The sequence below is a fragment of the Sebastes fasciatus genome, chromosome 18 (assembly GCF_043250625.1).
Source record: "Sebastes fasciatus isolate fSebFas1 chromosome 18, fSebFas1.pri, whole genome shotgun sequence".
NCBI lineage: Eukaryota > Metazoa > Chordata > Actinopteri > Perciformes > Sebastidae > Sebastes > Sebastes fasciatus.
This window is the reverse complement of record NC_133812.1, coordinates 25,329,572-25,355,407: the sequence shown is the minus strand read 5'-3', so window position 1 is coordinate 25,355,407 and position 25,836 is coordinate 25,329,572. Positions and strand designations below refer to the sequence as shown.

Sequence of the window (25,836 nt, the reverse complement as noted above, 5' to 3'; positions counted from 1 at the left end):
TGGTCACCTGGAGGAACAGCCCAAAACATAGTCAAACGTTCCCAAATGATAATTATAGTCAAATATAAAATAAACTGCTCCCTTTTAAAATCCCATAAAATTTGTATGTAGTTGAAGGATGTTGATGTAAAATGGTGCAAGGACACATAATAAAGCTGACCGTATATTATATTATTCATACTATTGGGACATACATTGTGTCTTGAACTTTGACCCTCTTGCTCATATAGCCGCTGCGCAGAGGATTGTGTGTCAGAATAGCCAGAAAAGCATGCTGGTATTTTTGGCATTTAGTACGCAAATACAGTATGTGAGGTATTTTAGTATATCCGAAACCAATAGTAAGCGAATTGCATACCATTTCCGGTGCAACGCTAGCATAAATATCCCACAATGCAATGCGGTAGTAATGGAAATGTTCAACTGAAGTTGACGGACAGCTCTGTAACATCAATAACGTCTATAAGAATAAGATTTCACTTTACTAGGGGTAATATATATATATATTTTAAATTCAGTCAATCTTTTCTGGCATACTAAAATAGTATGCTCATAGAAAGCATAAATATAACCAAGACAAAAACATAAGGTATTACATCTTTAATTTTTTGCAAAACAAGACTTGGAATACAGACAAGCCTGGACTCAGGCAAAGGAATCATACAGTCCTCTCTCCATGCAGCGTGCAGTGTTGCACATGAGCAGAACCTCCCCGAACCCGCCACCAGACCCGATCTGATAATGGAATGTACCATTCCCATGTTCACACGTCTACCGCTCCAACATTTAAAACTCAGTGCAACAGGGTACTCGTTTTAAAACATGTGTTGTCACCATGAACTTATACAGCAAAAACCGAAAACTGCTTTTCTTAAAAAGGTCTTGCAGAGTAACGCTCCGGACGCAAGAGCAACACTGGTCCACCACACAACATGAATGACTTTTTGCAGTAACTGCAGTTTTAAGGATGAACAATTGAAAAGTGAGGCTAAAGTGTTAGAAATCTGGGGGGCGGGGTTGGTTTAATCGACCTCCTCCATGCGTGAAGCATCGTCTTCGCCTTCGCCTTCTAGGGGAGGAATCTCATCTGGGACGGTTGCGGTTACGACCTCTTCCACGGGGACGTCGTCGTCATCGATACCTACAGGTACAAGAGTTATTTGTTAGAGATCAATACAAGTTAACAGCATTTAAAGACTAATATTGATTGTGTTTGTCTCCTTACCCAGTCCGAGCTTAATCATTCTGTAGATGCGGTTGGAGTGGGTCTGTGGGTCGTCCAGGGAGAAGCCTGAGGACAGCAGCGCGGTTTCGAACAGCAGGATGACCAGGTCCTTCACAGCTTTGTCGTTCTTGTCGGCGTCGGCCTTCTGTCGGAGAGTCTCCACGATGGGGTGGTCGGGGTTGACCTCCAGATGTTTCTTAGCCATCATGTAGCCCATGGTGGAGTTGTCCCTGAGCGCCTGGGCCTTCATGATACGCTCCATGTTGGCCGTCCAGCCGTAAGTGCTCGTCACGATACAGCAGGGTGAGGACACCAGTCTGTTGGACACGGTCACCTGGTAGAGACAGCCGGACGGAGGACATTTAGACTTAACATGCATAGTGTTTGAAAGGCAGGCTGACCTAATCTAAAGTTAATAAAAACATGCAGAACAATCATGTTAGAAATAAATGCTCAACACACCAGCATGGCCACATCTTCAATGTCTTTGACTACTTTTATATTCACACACATTCTGCAGTAAAATAGTTAAACTTAAATGTCAAATTGTAGTTTCACATTCTGTTAAACCAATCATGTAAAAAAAACAGGCATCTGTTAGATCACACTCGGAAGTCGCACTTAAGGGTCTTAACTCAACATCTTCACAATCATTTGGAACCCGTCACTAATCAAAAATGCATTCACGACACACAGAAGTCTTGCGGGGTCTCCTTGCAGCGCTATAAAACTCACCAGAATACAAAGCTAGGACCAGTTAGGGCACCTGTTTCCAAACAAAACACCAGCAACTGTAGTTGTGATTTCATAAGAACCTAAAATCCTGCAGCATGAAGGGAAATTAAACATCAATATCGCCTCATTAGAGTTACCGACCTTCTCCACTTTCTTGTCAAGGATCTCTTTCATGAGCTTGCAGAGGTTCTCGAACTTCGCCTTATCCTCCTCCATCTTTTTCTTCTCCTCCTCGTCCTCTGGCAGCTCCAGACCCTCCTTGGTGACGGAGACCAGGCTCTTGCCGTCGAACTCCTTCAACTGCTGGACGCAGTACTCGTCGATGGGCTCTGTCATGTACAGGACCTCGAAGCCACGCTTGCGTACGCGCTCGACGAAGGCGGAGTTGGCCACCTGGTCCTTGCTCTCGCCTAAAGAAGTCGAGTAAGTAAATGACGGTAAGTGTTATCCTGATCGATTTAATACCGTTGGCTTATAAGTAAGCTACTAAAAATCAGCTTTTCTAGGAGACAAACGCACCAGTGATGTAGTAGATGGACTTCTGGTTCTCCTTCATGCGGGTCAGGTACTCTGTGAGGGAGGTGGTCTCGTCTCCAGACTGGGAGCTGTGGTAACGCAGCAGCTCTGACAGCTTCTTGCGGTTTTGAGAGTCCTCGTGGATGCCCAGCTACAGATGAACAAAATTATGATCAAACTCTCATTCAAAAGCAATCCCAAAAACAACGCCAGCTAAATTTTATGAAAATCATTAAATATGTCAATATTTCATGTTGCATTGTCTTGCGAGTTACTAAAGTAACTGATCTACAGCACTAAAGTGACTAATCTACTGCATATAAGCAAAGCACCAAGTGTAGTATACACAAGAGGTGTGTACACTTAACCAAGCGATGCACAACTGCATGATTGTTAAATGGTTGAGAATATACTACAGCTATGTGGTGCTTTTAATGGCCAATAACAAAGCTATGACTAGACTGCCTTCGAAAGCCAGCGGGTACAGCTAGATTAAAGAATAAAGGGTAAACCTTATGAATCCATGGAGATGCACTGAAGACATAAGGAGTGCATTATGAAAGAGGAACTTTCATTACAAACTTCAGATGTTATATATTTTTTTAAATGAATGCATGTTTATTTCTGATACCTTGATGTTCTTGGAGAAACCCTCGTAGAACTTCTTGTAGTTATCCTTGTCCTCGGCCAGCTCGGCAAAGAGCTCCAGACACTTCTTGACGATGTTCTTGCGGATGACCTTGAGGATTTTGCTCTGCTGCAGCATTTCTCTGGAGATGTTCAGCGGCAGGTCCTCGGAGTCGACAACACCACGGACAAAGTCTGGAGATGAAACAGAAAACACAGGTTAATGGAGCCATCGGAGCATTTTACTCAGCCTTTGCATCATCTCTATTAACTCAAATAGTGTAGTGATGTAGAACAGACCAAGTGAACTTACTCAGGTACTCTGGGATGAGTTCTTCACAGTTGTCCATGATGAAGACTCTCCTGACGTACAGCTTGATGTTATTCTTCTTTTTCTTGTTCTCAAAGAGGTCAAAAGGTGCGCGGCGGGGGATAAAGAGCAGAGCCCTGAACTCCAGCTGGCCCTCCACTGAGAAGTGCTGCAAAGAAGAAAGTAATTCACCTTAGTTTGACTTCATTTTCAGCCGCATATGAACCGTTCCAACAGCTGATTTTGAGTTGCGCCGTTTACCTTGACAGCCAGGTGATCCTCCCAGTCGTTGGTCAGACTCTTGTAGAACTCGCCGTACTCCTCGTTTGTGATGTCGTCGGGGTTCCTGGTCCAGATGGGCTTGGTCTTGTTCAGCTCCTCCTCGTCGATGTACTTCTCCTTGATCTTCTTCTTTTTCTTCTTGTCCTTGTCTTTGGAGTCCTCCTCGTCGTCCGAGCCCACGTCCTCGATCTTTGGCTTGTCCTCGCCCTCCTCTTTCTCCTCCTTCTCCTCTTTCTCGGCCTTCTCCTCCTCTCCCTCGTCGTCGCTGATCTCCTTGTCGCGCTCCTTCTCCACCTGCGAATCAAAAATAAAGAGTTTAACTTCACTGATATGCAAACAGTTTTTAACTAGCTAAAACAAAAAACAAAAAAAGTCAAAATGCAATACTTACGAAGAGGGTGATCGGGTAGCCGATGAACTGAGAGTGCTTCTTTACAATTTCCTTGACCCTCTTCTCCTCGATGTACTCTGTCTGGTCATCCTTCAGGTGCAGGATGATCCTTGTTCCACGGCCAATGGGCTCGCCTGTGAGCAGAAATGTACAGCCATGAGCACACAAAAGAACTGGCTAATGGCAAATAAAGTTGCACCATTCCATGATATCAAATATCTTAATGAAATAAGTTTACAGAGTTCGATGTTAAGGCCTCTCAAAAAACAGTGGCAGCAGCTAGCTAAACAATGCAATCACTGTGCCAGGTGTGATTATAGCACTAGCATGTCATAAACCCATGTAAACAGCATAATCAAAAGGTCAAATGATGCCATCTCAACTGCTTTGATTCTCTAACTGTGCCAGGAAACGTACCGGTGTCGACCTTGACTGTGAAGGAACCTCCGGCAGAGGACTCCCAGGCGTACTGCTCATCGTCATTGTGTTTGGTGATGACAACAACCCTCTCGGCGGTTAGGTAGGCGGAGTAGAAACCCACACCAAACTGACCGATCATGGAAATATCAGCTCCAGCCTAAAGGGGACACAATTAAATATTCAGGATATAGGAGTCAAATAGTCTTTTCAACTTAATAGTTTAGAACCAGGACTTTCAGTATTTCAACTTGAGAAAAATAAAGGCTACAGCTGCTATGTCAATGTGCCAGATGCATATTTAATCAACATTTAGGTGTTGCAATTTAATACTACAGTTCTTGTCATGTGCCATTTTGTCACATCTAGATCATGTTCCACTGTAGTACCTGCAGGGCCTCCATGAAGGCCTTGGTGCCAGACTTGGCGATGGTTCCCAGGTTGTTAATCAGGTCGGCTTTGGTCATGCCGATTCCAGTGTCGATGATGGTCAGGGTGCGCTCCTCTTTGTTGGGGATGATGTCAATTTTCAGTTCCTTGCCAGAGTCCATCACGGTGGGGTCGGTCAAGCTTTGATAGCGGATTTTGTCCAAAGCCTGTAAAAACAGATTTTAGGTACCATTTTGAAAGCATGCGAGGTCAAAATCTATTTTGAAGAATCATAACTATAACAACTACCACTACACGCATCATTAAATGCCATCATAACATTAATAGAGGAAAAATAGGTACGGAGGTAGTCCGAGTGACTTGATATCAAGTCCGTTTCGTATCAGTCAACCAAAACGAACCGCAGAAAGCGGTGAAGGGCCCACGACCTGCACCCTCACATTTTAAATCCAAAGTGGTTAACACTACACATACAGTATAAGTATGGAAACACTTTGGGTTTCACACATTACCGGGAAAAGCAGAGCTAGACATCACGGCTAAAGCTGCATGCTAACTCTGCATTTAAACGGCCCCGATGGAGCTGACCATGGATGTATAAAGAGAACGGAGCTGACGGGAGAGCTAGAGACGGACTTGGCGAAGTATACATGTGTGACTATGTCCGGTTTTCAAATTAGGTGTGAACAAAGGGAACTGTAAATACAAAATACATATGGAAATAAGATTGATTGGATTATAGTCACCAGCAGTATAAAACATTAAAGGTCCCTTGTAAATTAAAAAAAACACTAATTTGTCAGGGAAATGCTGGTTGCTGGAAAAAATTGAATAATTAATGACTGATATATTTGACTTCAGGACATCTTTGACTACATACATGCTGAAAAATTAAACATTTTAATGTGTTAATTTGGATATTTTTCGAATTAAAAGTCCCTAGTAGTGTATGATTAAACTTTTCCCATGGTCTAGTGTTAAAAAAAGTTAACAAAATCGCAATACATATCAAATCGGCACCCAAGAATCGAATGAGGGGATCAGCCTAACATCCCAGCCCTAGAAAGTAAACAGCCAAATTATTATGCAGATCCTTACATCAGAGGCGTTGGAGATCAACTCCCTAAGGAAGATCTCTTTGTTGGAATAGAAGGTGTTGATGATCAGGGACATCAGCTGAGCGATCTCTGCCTGGAAGGCAAAGGTCTCAGCCTCCTCCTCTTGGTGCATTTCTTCAGGCATCTGCACAAAAACAAACAAACATGCAATGCAAGGTTATAGCAAAACTGCCCTTTAAGTTCAAATTGATCAATAAACCGTTCATCTGTCAAATGTTTCAAAGTCGCTTAAAAGGGTCATTTAATTGCTGACTTGTAATTGCTTTTCCCCATGCATCTGTTTTTAAGTTGTTTTTTCCCCCACTCACAATGTGGTTACGATTTCCCAGAAGTCTTTATGGATATTTAAATCAATATCCTCCTCAAAAACACTAACCATACACTTCCATGTAACACACACACTTGTCTTTTAATATATTTACTGTATTGTTATTTTTTATATATATATATTCCTAATTGTTTGTTATCACTATTATGTAGTCATATTATATATATATATATTAATCTTGTCTCTAGGTGGAGGCTTCAGAAAAGCCCAGTGTTTTTTTTTGCTTCTTCCTGCACTGTATATTATTTATTTATTTTGTTGTTATGTTGTATAGTCTTAAGTTGTGCAAAACAAATAATATAAAACAGGAATGATAAACAACACACAATGACTCATCATAGACAACCTTGAAAAAAAAAGTGTAATTCATGCCACTAAAAAAAAAAAAAAAAAAAATAGTTTCATTTCACAAAAAATAATTTAGTTTCATTTCACATTAAATGGTATTATAATAATAATATAATCATGCCCTCCTGCAGGTTTGGTATAAACCTGGCCTGTTACCATGGTGTTGCTACAGCTCGCCGGAAGTAGCCGTTAACCAACATGGCGGCGAATCACAGACAATGGAGTCCTCAAACACGTGGTATAAAGATACCGTTAAAGAAACATGCATATCAACTAAATCAGGTGTTTTATATATTAGATATATATCGATTAACTCGACGTTAACAGACAAATATTATAAAATATAAACCAATTAACTTAAATAATTAGATATTTCATGTTCAAATGAGAGGATTTAGGTGTTAAATGAGGTTTTATTCGGTGATCTTGTGTGTTTTTTGATCCGTTGAGTCATTGTGTCATCCTCACACCTGCCTCACTGCAACCCAATACGGGCCTTTAACAGTGCGGCATTTTACATAACCGTGTTCCAGCACACAAACAACACATTGTAAGCATTAAACATTATATAATATTATGTTAAAACACACAAAGAAGAGACAGTAGTGGAGCTGTAACCGTTAGTGTGAAGCTGTTAACCGTCGTGACTCGATGATCTAGCATCGTGCTTTACATCACATTAAAGCCGGATTTCAGGTAGCAAAACATGTTAAAATGAAGAGGATAATGTGTGTAATGTGTAGGTGAAGTATTCGTGTACATACCTTTGTTTATTCCGTTGACTTTTCTTGAATGAAATGCAACCAATATTAGAGTCCCTTCTGCTCTCTGACGCAGGGAAATGAAAAGGGACTTCCTTTTAACAGACCGGAATCTTTATACACAAGCGAGTCTGTGTGCGGCCGGTATCCCTCCGCGGTGCACCATCATCCTCCACTAGAACTAGTCTGTGTTTGTAGACACAAACATGACTGTAATTTACTGATTAAAAACCACAGAGAGTGTTTAAATCAATGTAAATAATAGGGTAGTTAATACACAATATTATTGATGTAATCAAGCACTTATATAAGCTTGATTTGCAATGTATTTTATTAAATGTTGTGACCTTAGCGCGAAGGATGTGCAGCCGTTTGGAAATAATAGTAAGACTTAATGTGTTTTATGCATATTGTTAATGTGTTACATATATATATATTTTAATGTGTTTTATGCATATTTTTAATGTGTTTTATGCATAGTTTTTAATGTGTTTTATGCATATTTTAATGTGTTTTATGCATATTTTTAATGTGTTTTATGCATATTTTTTATGTGTTTTATGCATATTTTGAATGTGTTTTTTTATGTATATTTTAATGTGTTTTATGCATAATTTTAATGTGTCTTATGCATATTTTTTTATGTGTTTTATGCATATTTTTATATACTTTATATTGGAAATCTTTTTATTTTTTTTATTCTTTATTTTGGAAATAGAAGTAAGAATTAATGTGTTTTATGTGTATTTTTAATGTGTTTTATGCATATTTTTAATGTGTTTTATGCATATTTTTTAAAGTGTTTTATGCGGTATATTTAATGTGTTTTATGCATATTTTTTTATGTGTTTTATGCATATTTTTAATGTGTTTTATGCATATTTTTTTATGTGTTTTATGCATATTTTTAATGTGTTTTAAGCATATTGTTTTATGTGTTTTATGCATATTTTTAATGTGTTTTATGCATATTTTTTAAAGTGTTTTATGCGTATATTTAATGTGTTTTATGCATATTTTTTATGTGTTTTATGCGTATTTTTAATGTGTTTTATGCATATTTTTAATGTGTTTTATGCATATTTTTAATGTGTTTTATACATATTTTTTAATGTGTTTTATGCATTTTTAAAAAAATGTGTTTTATGCATTTTTTTATGTGTTTTATGCATATTTTACAAGACAAAAGTTGCACCCAAAAGCACCTGGTTGTAATAGTACATCTTGTATCTTTAGAAAATACTGCAATGTACTAACAAAGTCATCCCTGTGCACACTGACAGAGCACAGCATTGCCGCCATCTCGTGGCAGGTTATGCCAAATCGATAGGACTAGATAGATACTGGATAGACCAAAATGTCGCTATATATATATAATATCGATGCAAAAATATGTGCTCCAATTTAATGAATATATTTAGTCAAAATCACAGTTACATCCTTTATTTTATAGCAAAAGAGTGAGGATCTTTTTAATCTCACGGAGGGATATTTACAAACCGGCAGGGTGTGCTTCGTTTCTTCTAGCACTTTCCATGAAAAAACCCGCCTAAAGTGACGTCACTGCTTGTCAGATGCAGCCCTCGCGGCACAGCTGCTGTCACACCGAGTACTATTACCTACAACAAAAATACCATGGTAACCAACCGGTAACATTATACTTCGTCATATAACACTTAATAATAATAATAATAATAATAATAATGTATATATATATTATATATATATATTATATATATATATTATATATTATATATTATTATTATTATTTTATTATATATATCATATTTAATAATAATATAACACAATATATAATATATAATAATAATATAACACAATATACGACTGATGACGATGATATACGACTGATACGATGATATACGACTGATGTGATTATTTCTACATCAAATTGAAAATGTTTTACTGATTAAAGTACCTGATGCATCTACTCCTGTTATACAATTATTATGCAACTCTTATTCAATTATTAGGCAACATATTAATAGCACACCACACAAATTATTATTACTATAATTATTATTATTACTATTATTAGTAGTAGTAGTAGCAATTATGCACATTAATTATGGTGTTATTGTTAGAAGTATTAATTTACTACTACTAGTAGTTTTTTCTTTACTTTATTTAGAAAGTTATAAATACAGTAGTTACATAAACATGTTCAGATTTTTCATTACAAAAAAATCAGCAAATATATTTTACAGTATGAAAGTAATATGAAAAATAAAATAAATTATACAACAAATAGAATGTAAGGAAAGGAAAACAATCAGGGTCTGTTAAACAATTAGAGTTAATTTGAAATGTGAAAGAAATGTTTTTTGCCAATTTTGAATTTTTGAGTTTTAAGTTTTCAATCGTAGTCAAATATTTTTTAAATATTTAAAAGTATTTTAAGCCATATCATTTTATAGGTATAATATTTTGCTAAGATATTAATTAAATTAATTTATGTAAATTTGCCGAAAAACTGGGGTTGTTAAAAGTGAGTAATATCTTAATCTTTGTTAGCATGATGTCTTTTTCAAAATGTTTTGAGAAGTAAATCAAACCAAAAAGAAGTAGCATGAAAACAATCTACAGTTAAATAGTTTCCCCTTCACAGTTAGAAAAAGTGCTTCTGTTGTTAACAGTTGCAAAGAACTTGCAAATATTAGCTTTAGGGTAGTATCTGTGTGTACAAGCTTAAACAGAAACTCCTTGATTCTATTTGGAATTAGTAACGGAAAGATAGCGTTCCATTGTTTTCTATTTAAATATTGACACATATATTTACATATGTGAGTAGAAATATGTTCAAGATGATTTCTAATAAAAGCATTAGTACCTTTTCTATCAGATCTAGAAACCCCATTAATAGTAAGAGAACATTACTAGTGTTACTAACAACAAAGATTGAGATATTGCTCAATGTCAACAATCCCAGTTTTTCGGTAGATTTACATAATTAATTTGATTATTATCCTAGCAAAATATTACATACATAAAATGATATGGCTTAAAAGAATACCCTCCTTTTTTATTTTTAAAGATACTGATTTTAAAACATATTTTAGCATGATTGATAACTTAAAACTCAAAAAACTCTAAATTGACGAAAAACATTTTAAATTTATTACAATTGTTTAACAGATCCCGAATGTTTTTTGTTTGTTTGCTTATTTATTTTTGATTAAGTTATTTTATTTTTTTGTTTTTATTCATCTTTTTCTTTCCTTCTTTCCCATTTTATTTGTTGTATAATTTTAATTTAATTTAATATTATTTTTATACTGTAAAATATTGTTTGCAGAATTGTAATGAAAGATCTGAACATGCGAATATATTATATTGAACTTTTGAAATAAGGTATTAAAAAAACAAAAAAAACATTCTCTAGCTCCGCCCAACCGCCACGTCCCGATGACCAAAACAAATGCCCCTGTACTGTACTAGTCTGGTCCGTACTGCGCATGCGCAGATGTTCTCTGAAGGCCTGTGACCTCACTAGCCAGCGTGCTAATCCAACAATCAGGACGTTACAAAGATATTCTCTCACTAATCTCCTTCAGAAAGCTGTTTTTAATCTCTTTCTACGCCACCTAATCCTGGGTACGTATCGGAACACTTTCACGTTTATTCCTAACTCATATAAGAGTTCGTTTTAACTGAGTTTTGATTGTTAGGTAACAACAACCAGCTCATGCTAATGTTAGCTTAGCATAGTTTAGTGGAGCCGGGTAGCGTGCTTCATGCTAGCTGTAGCTAACATGCTAAACTGCTGTTTTCTGTTAAGTTAAACTTTGGTTGAGATATTTAGCTACAACACAAAGTGCCTTGATTAAAAACAAAGTAATAATACATTAAGTGGGTCTTAATGTATTTTATAATAAGTGATATAACGTTACTCCTCTGAGTAAAGCTAACTTTAAGTAGCTTTACAGTTGGATAGCAGGTCATACAGCTATGTCAGACTTGTGACACAACTTGGCAGTGTTTTCCTCTGTGTGTTTAAACACAAAGAAGCTCCATAGTTTGGATTTAGAAGTTTTTTTTTCTGTTTTTTTTTATTATTATTGAGAAATATGCATTACAATATTGCATCATACAGAACAGTCCACAACTACAAGGGAACAGACAAGCCTGGGAAGTGTTGTACAGTGCATAAGAGTGTGGATGAAGAGAGAAAAATAAACAAACAAACAAAAAAAGGGTAAGGGAATGTGTGAATAGGTCTTATAGTGCTATAGGGGTTCTCTGTAAGGTTAAGGTCCTCAACTAACATTGAAAGCTTCATAGCTTCATTCTGTTTCTTCATATGTTTCAGAGATGAAAAGTAAAGACACAGCTCCTTATGAAAAACAGAGACATTGTGGTCTTGATTTCAGGAATCTATTTTTATGTATAAAAAACTTTCCATAATGATTGTGTGTACGGGATCTTTCACAATTGTACCAAATATAACATTTTCCTTTGTTAGATTAGAACAATTTAGTGGACAACCAATAAAGCAAATCATCCCAGAAAGCATTAGCAAAAATACATTCATAAAATAAATGTTCTGTAGTTTCAATGTGTTCATCACAGAGAGAGCAATTATTCAGCATATTATATATATTTCATTGAGAACCTTAAAGTGAACCTCCTTCACTTTTGGTGCAATAGGAAATTTGAAGAATTTCGATCTTAGACTCTCAGCATCTTTTTTTAGAGAAACATTTTAGAATTGAATTTCTGTTTGAAGAGAACGGATATAATTCTTTAGTAAAGGTTGTTTGGATTTAGAAGTGTTGAGTTTAACACATCATGTATTGATAGACTGCTAATGGGCATCACTGTTTGTTCCTCAGGTTGGTCCGTTCACTCCCAGAATGTCCTTCCCCCCTCATTTAAACCGGCCGCTGTTGCCCCCTCCTGGGATGCCCCCTCAGTTTGCTGGCTTTACAGGTAAGCATTAAGCACCCAGCTGTCCAACCATACATGTATATATGACAACCTCTTTCACCTTTATCTACTGGGACACTAGCAGCCTACCACCTCTCAGATTATAGAGGAACCTCCAGTGCTGGAAGTTACAATAATCTATAGATATTACACACAAAGCACAACACAAAGCGTCTGGGTCAGTCCTTCTTGCTGGTAGCCATCAGGCTCCACAACCAAGGCCGGCCTTGTGTAGTTGATGTAAATTTCCTTTTGGCTGTTGCAGGAGGTCCGATGATCCCGGTTCACATCATGACCCCCACCTCAGTAATGATGCCCTCCGTGCAAGTGATCAGTAAGCCTCCGATGCATAAAAAGGAAATAATGCGTGTCAGAGAAAACAATGAGAGCAGCGGCCCCACCACCACGGTGTTTGTGGGGAACATATCGGAGAAAGCTTCAGACATGCTGATCAGACAGCTGCTTGCGGTAAGGAACAGCATAGGATTTACAAATATTATATTATATATGTTATCCAAAAGAACTGTCTTCTGGGCATGGAAATTGCATCCACGATTTCTTTGAAATTACACAAATTGTACTCTGTTATTCTTTTTTCAAGGAGTCAAAAATACCATCTCCATGGTTTGTTTAATAGATGTAGTTATCTTACAGATCACAACACAAATCAAATAACAATTACTCTTTTTGTAACACTGATGCCACATATATTAATATCATGAAATTTGATTATCAAATTGTGTGTGAGCAACCTGTTGAAACTGAATCCTGTACCGTGGCATTTATTTGATTTTTCTTAAATTCACTTCTACCTAGGGCTGTCCCGTCTTAGTTGATTAGTCGACTAATTGATCGTTTTTGTCTAAGTAGATTTCTTTAGTAATTTTTTATGCTGAATGACTTATTTCCAAGAAACTTATGAGCACATCTCTGGTAAACACAAAGATTTAAAGTGGTGCTTTTGGTGTCTGCAGCTGTCTGTGTACGCGTCCGTTAGGGAGTATAATCGAGGCTTTAGTCAAATTTCTTTCCTACTGCTACCTGAGTCGTGAACTCTTCTTCTCCTTGTGCTTATGTTACAGAAATGTGGAATTGTTCTGAGCTGGAAGAGAGTCCAAGGAGCCTCTGGCAAGCTTCAAGGTAAATCATAATTCACACATCAAGCTTCATTGTGCCACGAAATGCTTTCATGGGAGATCAAGATTTTTTTACGTAAAACCAACCAGCCGTCACTCCATAAATTTGTATTTGTTATCCCATAAAACCGTACATGACCACAGATGTCTTTTTTCTATTTCAATATCTGTTTCAGCCTTTGGGTTTTGTGAGTACAAGGAGCCAGAGTCCACATTGCGATCACTGCGGCTGCTTCATGACCTGCAGATTGGAGACAAAAATCTATTGGTGAAGGTGGATGCCAAAACTAAAGCTCAGCTGGACGAGTGGAAAGCCAAGAGAAAGACTACGAATGGGGTATAAATCTGTTTTAGTGAATTTCTGGTGATGAGTTTGATCAGTGTGTCTGTATTCATTACCTCAAAGGATTTAGCCTTGTTCCAGATCTCTGAATCGCTGCCCACATCTCAGATTTGTTAAGCGATTTAAAAAAAATGTATTGTAGTGAAACTGAACTAGGATATCTCTCTTTACTGACAGAATAAAAAGGCTGAAGATGGAGTAGATGATGATGAAGATGTTCTAGACGAGGAGACAAAGAAGAAGGATCAGATTGTCAAAGGCGCTATCGATGGATTGATGCGGGAATATGCTGCCGAACTCAACGCGCCTTCACAGGATGAGGACTCCCAGCGACGAAAGAGGAAAAAGGAGAAAAAAGAAGAGGTATACAAACTTTTGTTTACTCCTCTCTCACTCATACTGTTCTTCTCTTGGAATTTAAAAGTGTTAACTTACTTTTTCATTGGTGTTTCTTTTTCTTTAGGACGACATAAACACTATTGATATGGAGGAGGACAAAAGAGACCTGATTTCCAGAGAAATTAGTAAATTTCGAGACACTCACAAGGTAAAGTGTCTCCTTTGATCTTGTAGTTCACATTACAGGTTTTGGACAGCAGCTGCTCACATAGTTCACTCCTAGAGCTTGCACATTTAGTCAACACAGATTTTTTTTTGATCTCAGTAACATGCATACTACGCTACAAATTGGCAATCCTTAAAATTTATACCACCAAACATCTTAATTTGCCCCATATTTATATGAAATGTTTCATGTTCAATGTTCAAACACCACAAGTAGGCAGACAGCTAGTATTTTTGTCACCTTTCTCAGGCCTGATTTGACACCTGTGACCAACGTAGTGAAACTATAGGTGTGACTTTTTTTATAGATCCATTCTTCATTCATCACACAAAAATGCATGGAGACGATGTAAAGTTACTTAAAAGCTAATCTATTCATTAAACCCCACCATTATGATAGTGATCATATGGTGACTAAAGCAAGATGAATCTCAGAGCTTTGGAAAAAGTTGCGAGGATAGGATGTAAGTATCAGCCTTTATTTACTATATACATATACTGGGCGCCCCCCTCTTGAGGACTTGCGTAGGGGCAACTGTACTGCACTTTTGTGTGTGTTGTTCAGAGCTCATGATGCTCTTTATTCAGCCAACCATTTGACAATACAGAAGTTCCTCCCAACCTTTTGACCCTGATTTTGTGACATTATTAGCGGTGCCCCCGAAAGCTTGAGTCGGTGAACCTGTGCGAGTCCTCTGTAAATGATGGTTTGTCTTAATGGTGTTCATGTTGAAGCACAAGGACTCTTGTCAATAACCACTGCAGTGACTTTGGCTGTAGCTTTTTATTATGCTAGTGTGGGGGGGCGCCCTCTCCACAGCAGTACACTGATTCTGAAGACTGACAAGGTACGTGCTCTCTGTGTGTGTTATTGTGTGACTTCTCTCCTCCATCTCTTGCTCTCCATCATTCTCTCTGCCTTACTTTTTCTTTTCTGCAAGATAGATCAGTGAGTGCTTGTATGTATTTCAAAACTGCACAGGATGAAACTCAAGTACACGGTCCATGTTTTCTACTTTATCTAAGAGAACCCTAGAGATGTGACGGTGAGGAAATCTTCCCACCGGTTAATAAACTTGTGATAACACCGGTGTTACCGACTACACCGGTCTTTTACAAGAAAAGACGACTGTCAATATGTGTAACGCGCTTACTTTGATCTTTAACGTCCGGTGGCGGTGCGTCTGGCCTCTCCGGTCGAGGCGATTTAAGCGATTACCTCATTAACGTTATGGTTTCCCTCATAGCATTGGTTTTAAATCTGAAATCTTGCCAAATAGGTGCTTTTGTTTTCCGCTTCGATACCAAATCCTCCGCCATCGTCTTGTTTGTCAACTCTCTCTCTCGTCCCGTGTGTGAGAAATCTGACTCCTGCTACTCTGAGCTGAGACTCCGTACGGAGCAGACACTTTCACTTTCAGTTTGTAGCGTCTGTCGTCCGACTATGTATCGATAACACGGCGCTGATACATGAAAATGAACTAAATGGGTTCAGTTCGATCACCCAAAAGATTCATTCTTTTGAACGAATCGCTCGGGAACGGTCCGTCACTAGCACTGTCTGACAGGCTGTTAGATTCTTATAGCAAAATTATGTTAAAATAATTTTGGGTCAAGTATTTATTTAGCAAGCCGTGGTAGACAGTCTTCAGAGGTAAGTAAAAAGACAGATGCAAACTTGATTTTATGCTTGAGTTAATGCACTTAAGTAATAATATCTAACCTGAGCTAATAGTAAAGTTAAAAAAAATGTTGCTTAATGTCTTCCATCTTCTTTCTCGTGTCATAAGTTTCCTTCTCTTGAGTTGCATTACACCCAAGGCTTTTAGATTAGTCTGTGTATCTTGCAGAAGACCAGCTGACTCCCTATGATGCACACGACTGTGATGTAGTTAAGCAATTTACATAAAATCAATTTACCGTTGCTTACTGTACATTAGTCTGTTTAATAATTGCTCTAAAAGCAATGGAAATACTCCAAGTTCAGTATTTAGAGTCTTTGAATTCAGTGCTCTCATTCTGTGTCTGATCCTGTTTTAACTATAAACACAATAAACTCAAAGCCTTGTGTGTAATGCCCTTAAAGGCAGATTTGGGAAGCGTGTATGTGTGTTTGTAAATGAGTCGTGAAGAGCTGCTGAAGACTCCTGCAGGGGTAAGACCGCTTCTACAATTTCATTTATCTGTGCAGAAATAACTGATGTTCATTATGTTCATTTCTTGATTACCGAATGCCATGTTGAATTAAAGGTTGTTAGTTTTTGATGATGATAATGATGATGTTTAAGCAAGACAGAATCCCATAACGTTTTTCCCTTGTATACCGTGTGACCTGCTTTCCTCCCAGGCCTAACTTAAAAGGCTTGTAGGGGCAGCGAAGGGCTGAATCCATAGTTCAACACCTGTAAGTCACAAACAACTAGTTCAACAAACGACTGACGCCTGTTTTCTGTTTTTGTTTTTTCCTTGTTCTGAGAGGAGGACTCTTAAGGAGAGAAAAAAGCTTTGTCTTTTGCAGCGCCTTTTTCTCATTATGAATGAAGTTGAACATGTTCCACAGATCTTTTTGACCATTAAAGTGGTTTCCAGTTACATTTTTTTGCTAAACTGTAGTTAAATACTGCAAGTTTGAAGCGGCAAAATATTGCTTTAGATGAACGATGAAGCTGTCTCTCTGTGAGAGAGAGCTTTTTGATCCTTCCAGGTTAGGATTCCAGCTTTTACAAGCTTTGCACTGATTAGGCTAGGGCATGTTCCTGTATGAAACCTTTCAAAAAATCTGGAAACCACTTGATCTGTGCACAGTAGAAAATTGACTGCAAAGACTCACTGGATCTTGCGTGGCGTCGGCTGAACCCCGTCTGTGTTTTGTTCTGCAGAAACTAGAAGAAGAGAAGGACAAGAGGGAGAAGGAGCGGCTGGAGTTTGAGCGGGAACGGAGGGATCGGGAAAAAGAGCGAGAGCGGGAAAGGGAGCGACGGGACCGCGAGAGGGAGAAGGAACGAGAGAAGGAACAACGCGAGAGGGAAAGAGATCGAGAACGGGAGAGAGACCGAGACAAAGACCGCAGGACCAGAGAACGAGAGCGAGACCGAGACTGGGAGAAGGACAGAAGTCGGGACAAGACCCCCGAACGCAGTCGATCCAGGTGAAGGAAAAAAAACCTCATATCACAGATTTCAATCAAGCACATCAGAGCTGAGAGAGAAAATAATATATAGTCACCAACAGTTGACTAAGTTTTGATTGAAGTGACTGATCGCAGCATGGAAAGTGTACAGGGCCCTTAGTTTAAAGGGCCTTATAAACTCTGCGATAACAGCGATGTTGCAGGTTCATTACATGTCACACTGTGCGAGACGACTGTAAAAATTTCTTGGTTGCAGTCTTTGTATACTGTATATCCACCATGCTTGATTTTTGATTGACATCTTCCTGTCTCAACTTAAACTTAACACTGATGTATATTGGTTCCTTTTTTTGTTTGTTTTTGCAGGGAGCCGAGTCGAGACCGAGACAGAGAAAAGAAACGAGACCAAGAGGATGAAGAGGAGTCGTATGAACGCAGGAAGCTGGAGAGGAAACTCAGAGACAAGGAGGCAGCCTATCAGGAGGTAGGAAAGGTTGGAAGGGTTACCTAGGCTGTATCCAAAATCACTGTTCCTCGGTCACAGGTTTCTAAATGTCAGCACTGTGTGGCTGAGCTTTACCTCAAATTAATCTTCAGGTTCCCAACTTTCAGATGATGTACACCACTTCTATGTGACCTCTACTGTTGACCTGCTATCTCCCCCTAAAGACCCCCTGTACCCCCCTAAAAAAGACAAAAACTGGTTTATTGTAAAGAGGGTGGAGTGGAAAAGGTTAAAATAACAATGTGTGTATTACTCACTTGATGTGATGGATCATGGTTGTATTTGATTGTGGCTTACTTGATACTGTTGTGACGACAGCGACTAAAAAACTGGGAGCTCAGGGAGAGGAAGAAGGCACGGGATTACGCCAAGGAGGCCGAGAGGGAAGATGAGCGCAGACGAGAAATGGTGAGAACACGTTGAATGACCACTGATGTTCACAGAGGTGTCCTACTTTACTTTGAACGCTTGGCGTACACTTTGTCCTTATTTAACCCTCTGAACTCCACAACCCACCGGGGGGTTTGAAAGGCATGGTTTCTTTAGAAAATCACCAAAATTACACAATTTATCACAGACAGAAACTGTAAAAACAGAAATTATCTTGAGATTTTCAAATTTCCTCATCATGTGTGATGAATGCTTCCATCAGGAAAAGTAACCAAATCAAAGCTTAACACAGTGATATTTCATCAAAATCATTTTATTCTACATGTTTCATTTAAAATTTCACCAAAAATAAACCTTTCATAATAACAGAGCCTGTAAAAAACATTAAATTCTGAGCTCCTCAGCGCAACTGGGAAGCCATGAATGACTCATCTGAGTCCAACAGTCGTGTAACAAAAAAAACTCAGTTAAACTTCGACTGAACTGCCTGCTGTGTTTCAAGTGGAGAGGACAAAAGCGGTTGTAAATTGAGGTTGTGAAAATGTAAATAGAACAATATGTATAGCACCCATATATAGCCAAAGGCCCCATTTTTCCCTGATTGTGCTGCTTCTATAGAGGTGCATAACTTGTATATTGCGGTGAAAAACAAGGCCACAGTGAGTAAAATGTGACGGGAGCAAAAAACGCCCGTAACCTGCTTGGAGTTCAAAGGGTTAACAAGCCAGAATATTACCTAGTTTTACCTTAAACCTCACAAATCTCATGAATCACTGTTAATTCCACTACAGAATGTAAGTGAGCTTAAAGATATATATACTTGAACGTGTCTGTCATGTAGGGATACATTTTACGAGTTATTAATGTGAAATGAAAAGCATTATTAAATGTGCGTATATTATTGTGTCTCCAAGATCGAGCTTTCATATATATATATATATTTATATATATATATATATATTTATATATATATTTATATATATTTATTTATATTTATATATATATATAAAATCATATTTCATATGATTCAATTTAATAAGTCAGACAATAAAATTTGTGAGCAGAAAGGAATGTATTATGGTGAAGAAATAGCGTGGTCCTGTGTGTCTTCAGATGAAAGAGGGCAAACGGTTGAAAGAGTTTCTTGAAGACTACGATGATGACAGAGACGACCCCAAGTACTACAGGTGAGCAACGTTAAAACAAATATGCTAAAGTGTTGTTTTTACTTAGAAGTAGATCGTAAATCAAAAATAAAAGCACACATGTGCCTCTTTAAGTAGGATTTGCATCTGATATGCAGCCTTTAAATACCTTAAATCTGCAGATGTGTGATGTTAATGACATCTAATCAATTCAGTGTCAGAAACGTTGTGAATTTTAGCAAAACATATGAAGACTGAACCTTTTTTAGGTTTTGATTTCATTGTTCAGAATGACATATCTGAGCCATGTGGTACCTAAACATGTTAAAAACATAGTATAGAAGAATCGCAGCCGATGCTGTGTGACCCAGATCTGACTTGTGGTAGCAGATGCAATGCTGCAGCTATTGTTCTAAAGGCTGTTATTTCTGATGCGACCCCTAGGGGCAGTGCGCTGCAGAAGCGTCTCAGAGACCGAGAGAAGGAGATGGAGGCGGACGAGCGTGACAGGAAGAGAGAGAAGGAGGAGCTGGAGGAGATCAGACAGAGGCTGCTAGACGAGGGACATCCAGACCCAGACGCAGAGCTACGCAGGGTATGCTTGGCCTTAACAATAATAATGTGTGTGCGTGTGTTTGCCTGTATATCTGCAGTGAGTGTGCATGCTGTCTGTTGTCTCTGTGAAGGTCACTTTATCATCCAAGTCTCTCTGCATCTCTGCACATCTTTGGTGTCCAGCTTTCATTGTCTGTTGACCTTCTTTTCTGTAAAAAACACTGATTGGGTGTTAAATCTTGTTGCATATCTGCCGCCTATTGGTCCAGATGGAGGAGGAAGAGGAGGAGCGTCTGAGACAACCTCCCGTCATCCCAGAGCCGGAGCCGGAGCCCGAGCCCGAGCCGGAGCCCGAGCCCGAGGAGGAACGGGAACGCCACAGGGGTTCACGAGAACGCCGGGACCGCCGACAGGAACCGGAGAGAGCAGCAGCAGCAGCAGAACCCCGTGCGAGGCCCCCAGCCCACTCGGACGACGAGGTGGAGGAGGGCGAGGAACAGGAGTACGACGATGACGGAGACAACCCTGACGTAAAGCCGTGCTTGAAGCCCACGATGCGGCCCATCACGGCGGCGCCCTCGGTGTCGTCGGGCAGCGGCGGCGCGTCCCCCAACACACCCGGGGACGAGTCGCCGTGCGGCATCATCATCCCCCACGAGAACTCGCCGCCTGAGGCGCTGCCGCAGGAGGAGCACCGGCTAAAGTTTGGCCTCAATCTCAAACTGGGTGAGTCTAAAAGAAATGTGTCCTCGCTGTAACAGAGCTAAAACTATTATTACTATTCTATTAAACTATTAGTTAAATAGTAACTCAGAAATTTAATCTGCAACAGTTTTGTTTATCAATTAATTAACATTTCTGACGACCTAAGTCACGACCAAACAGTCACTCGTCATAGCTTCTTAAATGTGAATATTTGCTGCTTTTCTCTGTTTTATATTTTTGTAAATGGTCGACCAAAGTGAGCAGTTAAAAGTAAATTGCAATGGGCATTTTTTAATACATGATTAATTGATTAATTGAGAAAATAACTGGCAGATTAATCACTAATAGGGCTGCAACTAACGATTATTTTCATTGTCGATCAATCTGATTTTATTCTTGATTAATTAATTAGTTGTTTGGTCTATAAAATGTCAGAAAATGTGTTTCCCAAAGCCCAAGATGATGTCCTCAAATGTCTTGTTTTGTCCACAACTCAAAAATATTCAGTTTACTGTCATAGAGGAGGAAAGAAACCAGAAAATATTCACATTTAAGAATCTGGAATCAGAGAAATTTAACTTTTTTTTTTTCTTAAATTAGTCAAAACCAATTAATCGATTAATTTAATAGTTGACAACTAATCCATTAATTGTTGCAGCCCCTACTCTCAGGACATTTATTAAGAAGTCATGTCAGTGGTATGCTGACAGCCAAGAGCTCCACTGCTAAAGGAAAATAAAAAAAAATACCATAATGTTTTCAGATTTCCCTCTAAAACACACGTAGTAATCCTGTTACAAAAGTATTAATTGTATTGGTACAGGTCAAAGTTACAGATAGATTGGTGTAGATTACAATGTTCCATAACCAAAAAGGGAGAAATCATTCAAGATTAATTCAAGATTAACTTTATTGTCATTCATATTATTCATATATAGTGCACAACGGAACAAAATAACGTTGCATTTTGCTCACAAGAGTAAAAGTAATAGGTTAATTATGTAAACATAGACAGTGATACTGCACTGATAGTAGCCTACATGTACCAGAATGCACAGCTTGCATATCTGTTGTCAGTATGGAGCACAAAGATTTTCAGTGGATATTGAAATGTAGTCTGGATAATGTAGGAAATCACTTTACTGAAGAGGTAGGTGAGGCAGATTTAGGAAAAGTATATTGTCAGTCACAGAAAACTCCTGTAACATTACAAATATCAACGATTAATGAGATAATTTAAGCATGCTGCTTGTTTTACTTCCATTCATATTTTTTTCCTTTTATTGAAACAGATACTGGTAAATACAACGGCGTATTAGGACCTTGGTAGGAAAAAAAGAAATAATTAGGGAGCCGGGGTAATATTCAGAGAAAAAAATAAAAATTTCCATAAATTTCAGAGAAAAATACTCTGATATTCTGAGATTAAAGTAATAAATTGGCTCCATAATTATTATTTTTTTTACCTACAATGGCCCCAATATGCCGTCGTAGGTAAACATTTAAGAAAATGTCATGTATTTGTTAGGATTCAGTCACTGCAGAACAAGAAATTCCAGCTAAATGCAAGAGAAATATATGATTTGTAAACGAAAACTGTATTCATGAATGTCCTCGTCCTCTCCAGGTGCCTCAGGAAGCCCCAGTCAGCCCAACGTAGGGAAGAGGAAGAAGCTGCCGGTGGACAGCGTCTTCGACAAGTTCGACGACGAAGAAACCGACGAACAGCCTCGCAAGAGGAAGCTGGTGCCTCTGGATTACGACGACGACAAGAGCCTCGGCGTGGACGGGGCCGGGCTCTCCAGCATCAAGGGGGCCGACACTGAGGAGAAACGGAAACACATCAAGAGTCTGATAGAAAAGATTCCCACAGCGAAGCCCGAGCTGTTCTCCTACGAGCTGGACTGGACTATGGTGGACACGGTGAGGAGACCAGGAACAACGTGTTGTATTTCAGATTGAGTGGTTACATTGTTTACAAAAGCTGTTGTCGATAATTGGATGAAATGGAAGCAGATGTTTACACCACTTCTAAAACAAAACCTGCCTTCATCTCTCTTTCTTAAACAGACGTTAATGGAACGACGCGTTCGGCCCTGGATCAATAAAAAGATTATCGAGTACATCGGAGAGGAAGAGGCGACGTTAGTGGACTTTGTCTGCTCCAAGGTATTGATCATGTGATGTCTGGACAGTTGACTTTATTTGAGGGGCAGTGAAACATGAAATGATCCTGATGTTTTTTTGTCTTTCCCAGGTGATGGCTCACAGTATGCCACAGAGTATCCTGGACGATGTTGCTATGGTGAGTCATCTTAACAGACTTTAGTTGACTATGTTAATGTTACAGTGGCAGTCCGGTAGTTTTAAAGTTAAAATGTTCTTTATTTTTTGGTCATAATCGAATGATGAAAAGGTAAAGTCTGTAGGTGTTAACTTTCTAACTCTAGTCAAATTATAACATTCGTCATGGTGAAGTATGTGAGAAATAAAAATAGCTAAATCTAGAGATGCACTGATTGCAATGTTTGTTGCTGATTCCGACGTTGTGTCGCACAGAGTTTATAATGCACTGAGCTGAGACTTCACTCACCTCCATGCTTATGAAGTCATGTTCTTAACCCATTTTTGTAGCTGGATGAAAACTCTGCAGATAAAAACAAATTCAAATCGTTAGGATTATGTATATTCCTCACTACATCAATAACATGCAAAATATTTGTCAGTCAGTTTCAGCTTCCTTAATGTGAAAATGCAGCTTTTCTGTGTCATGACAGTTAACTGAATATTTTACATTTGAATGTGCAACATCTATTCGGCTCTGAGAAATTATAATTGGCAAATTTGAGTATTCTTTTACTTTAATAAAAGAAAATGGATGAATGAATAAGCTATTACCTACAGATTTACTATTGGCTTTATTTTTATGCCTTAATTAGATAGCGATAGTTGGGAGATGTGTCAAAGGTCCCACCCTTCATCTACATTCGTAACTCAGTAAACTTTCCTTTTGTCTCCTGCTTCAGGTTCTTGACGAAGAAGCCGAAGTCTTCATAGTGAAAATGTGGAGGTTACTCATTTATGAAACCGAAGCTAAGAAGATTGGACTGGTGAAATAAGCAAAAGTCACTGAATGAAGATCAACTTTTTCCTTTTCATACATGGTGTATAATAATAGTTTAGCGCAATTATGTCACCCCCCCAAACGAAGCGACGTGTCCGTAAACCAGTACAGACTGGAAGTGCAGATTCTGCTCATTCTCACCAGTTGTTCAGGTCATTGTTTTTTCCCCTCTCTGTTTGCAGGTGCTGACTGTGTCGGTGTGCTTTCGTGTATATAAAGTACGTCATTAATTGACTATGATGAAATAATTCTGAGAGGAAACTGCTGACAGGCACCCAGGACCATTGTTGCGTTGCCAGATAAGAAGGTCCTATAATTTTTTTTGTACACATGCCAACACACTTTGTGGGAAGAGTCGTCTGCAGGGTTATTACGAGCAATCAAAGTCTGGAAAGTGTGAAATCTGGCTTGCAGTTGAATGTGGGTTGGTTAAGTAGACTTTAGAATATGCATAACTACAACAAGGATGTGAATTATTTTTTTTTTTACAGGGTTATTTATTCAGGGTTTTGGACACAATTTCTATCTCGTTAATCGATTTTTTTCCGTATCACATTCCTGATAAATGTGTTGGCATGTTCTCGTCTTCAGACCATCTCAAAAAGCACCTAGTTGTCATTTTGAAATGCGTTTAATGACAAAACTCACAGAATATATCTTGGATGGTGACATCCCAGCAGCTGTAAAAGCACACACACACACGTCATAACCACTATCAGAAAAATGAGCTGAGAACGGGTGAAAAAAAAATTATTTGAAGTTGTGAAGATGCTCTCCATTTGTTTTTTTGTATTGGTGAACATTTGAATAAAATTGATTTTTTATAATGGTTTGTGAAAAACCAATTGATTTTCTACCCACCATTAGTTTATTTCACAATTTACAACTAAATATATTTAGTTTGATTTTGTTACAGTCATAGAGCGGGATGATAAAAGTTAAACTTAATACTAAAAATCAAAATACAATAAATTGTTCCTAATAAACCACAAATGTATAACTTAGTTAACCCAGGATGTCCGTGGGGTCAATTTGATTAATTCATTTAGTAACAATTGAGGCTTTTTATGACATACTACACTATGACTTTTTTTCATGAAATTTTGCGACATTCAATACTAAAACTTTTTTTTCATGAAATTTTTCGACATTCTATACTATGACTTTTTCATGAAATTTATTTTTTGAAAAATCATAGTATAGTAAAACACACATATTATACTATGACTTTTTATGACATTATACAACTTTTTATGACATATTAGACAGACTTTTTATGACATATATTATACTATGACTTTTTATGACATATTATACGACTTTTTATGACATTATATGACATATTATACTACAACCTTTTTATGACATATTAGACTAAGACTCTATGACATATTACACTGACTTTTTATGACATATTATACTACAACTTTTTATGACATATTAGACTAAGACTCTATGACATATTACACTGACTTTTTATGACATATTATACTACAACCTTTTTATGACATATTATACGACTTTTTATGACATATATGTCATATATGACATATTATACTACAACTTTTTTATGACATATTAGACTAAGACTTTTTATGACATATATTATACTATGACTTTTTATGACATATTATACTATGACTTTTTATGACATATTATACTATGACTTTTTATGTTTTTATGTAAGTTAACTAATGCCAAGTAAAACCCACTTTTAACTATTCTTTTTAAATTCATGTTGCTGTTTTAAGTCTTCAATTTTTACTATTGCATTTTATACTTGGACTGCAAACTATTATGACTGTGTGTATGGACTGCAAACTTGTTTACTCACAGTTAAGGGATGA

At 38.0% G+C, this 25,836-nt stretch overlaps 2 protein-coding genes across 3 annotated transcripts; one reads left to right on the top strand and one right to left on the bottom strand.

Annotated features, from left to right (window-relative positions):
• Window positions 1–585: 585 nt before the first annotated feature.
• On the bottom strand, window positions 586–7,612 carry hsp90ab1 (heat shock protein 90, alpha (cytosolic), class B member 1). Of its 2 annotated transcripts, XM_074615268.1 has the most exons (12): window positions 7,452–7,612; window positions 5,992–6,135; window positions 4,893–5,099; window positions 4,504–4,663; window positions 4,087–4,220; window positions 3,675–3,989; window positions 3,417–3,582; window positions 3,108–3,298; window positions 2,480–2,627; window positions 2,102–2,370; window positions 1,226–1,559; window positions 586–1,141 (listed from the first exon to the last, which is right to left on the bottom strand). In XM_074615268.1, the coding sequence occupies exons 2-12, from the start codon at window positions 6,133–6,135 to the stop codon at window positions 1,023–1,025; spliced, it is 2,187 nt and encodes a 728-aa protein (XP_074471369.1). In that variant the 5' UTR covers window positions 7,452–7,612; the 3' UTR covers window positions 586–1,022. The 2 variants fall into 2 exon arrangements, with proteins under 2 accessions (XP_074471369.1, XP_074471370.1); XM_074615269.1 differs by lacking the exon at window positions 586–1,141 and having other exon boundaries at window positions 1,480–1,991.
• A 3,307-nt stretch (window positions 7,613–10,919) lies between these two features.
• Window positions 10,920–24,816, top strand: rbm25b (RNA binding motif protein 25b). The gene is made up of 17 exons (XM_074616222.1): window positions 10,920–11,060; window positions 12,299–12,395; window positions 12,658–12,860; window positions 13,475–13,532; window positions 13,705–13,865; window positions 14,049–14,234; window positions 14,335–14,418; window positions 17,315–17,583; window positions 17,932–18,049; window positions 18,389–18,478; window positions 19,574–19,647; window positions 20,050–20,200; window positions 20,430–20,886; window positions 22,493–22,788; window positions 22,936–23,034; window positions 23,123–23,170; window positions 23,892–24,816. Exons 2-17 carry the CDS (start codon window positions 12,320–12,322, stop codon window positions 23,982–23,984), a joined length of 2,463 nt encoding a protein of 820 aa, XP_074472323.1. The 5' UTR covers window positions 10,920–11,060; window positions 12,299–12,319; the 3' UTR covers window positions 23,985–24,816.
• The last annotated feature ends 1,020 nt before the right edge of the window (window positions 24,817–25,836 follow it).

Excerpts from the sequence above, each read along its gene's own strand:
- hsp90ab1 (XM_074615268.1), bottom strand. The coding sequence starts at position 6,135 with ATGCCTGAAGAAATGCACCAAGAGGAGGAGGCTGAGACCTTTGCCTTC. Across the intron at positions 3,299-3,416 it reads ACTCATCCCAGAGTACCTGA|ACTTTGTCCGTGGTGTTGTC; the intron begins GTAAGTTCACTT and ends TTTCATCTCCAG. Across the intron at positions 1,560-2,101 it reads TTGACAAGAAAGTGGAGAAG|GTGACCGTGTCCAACAGACT; the intron begins GTCGGTAACTCT and ends TGTCTCTACCAG.
- rbm25b (XM_074616222.1), top strand. The coding sequence starts at position 12,320 with ATGTCCTTCCCCCCTCATTTAAACCGGCCGCTGTTGCCCCCTCCTGGG. Across the intron at positions 20,201-20,429 it reads CAGACGCAGAGCTACGCAGG|ATGGAGGAGGAAGAGGAGGA; the intron begins GTATGCTTGGCC and ends CTATTGGTCCAG. Across the intron at positions 20,887-22,492 it reads TGGCCTCAATCTCAAACTGG|GTGCCTCAGGAAGCCCCAGT; the intron begins GTGAGTCTAAAA and ends CGTCCTCTCCAG.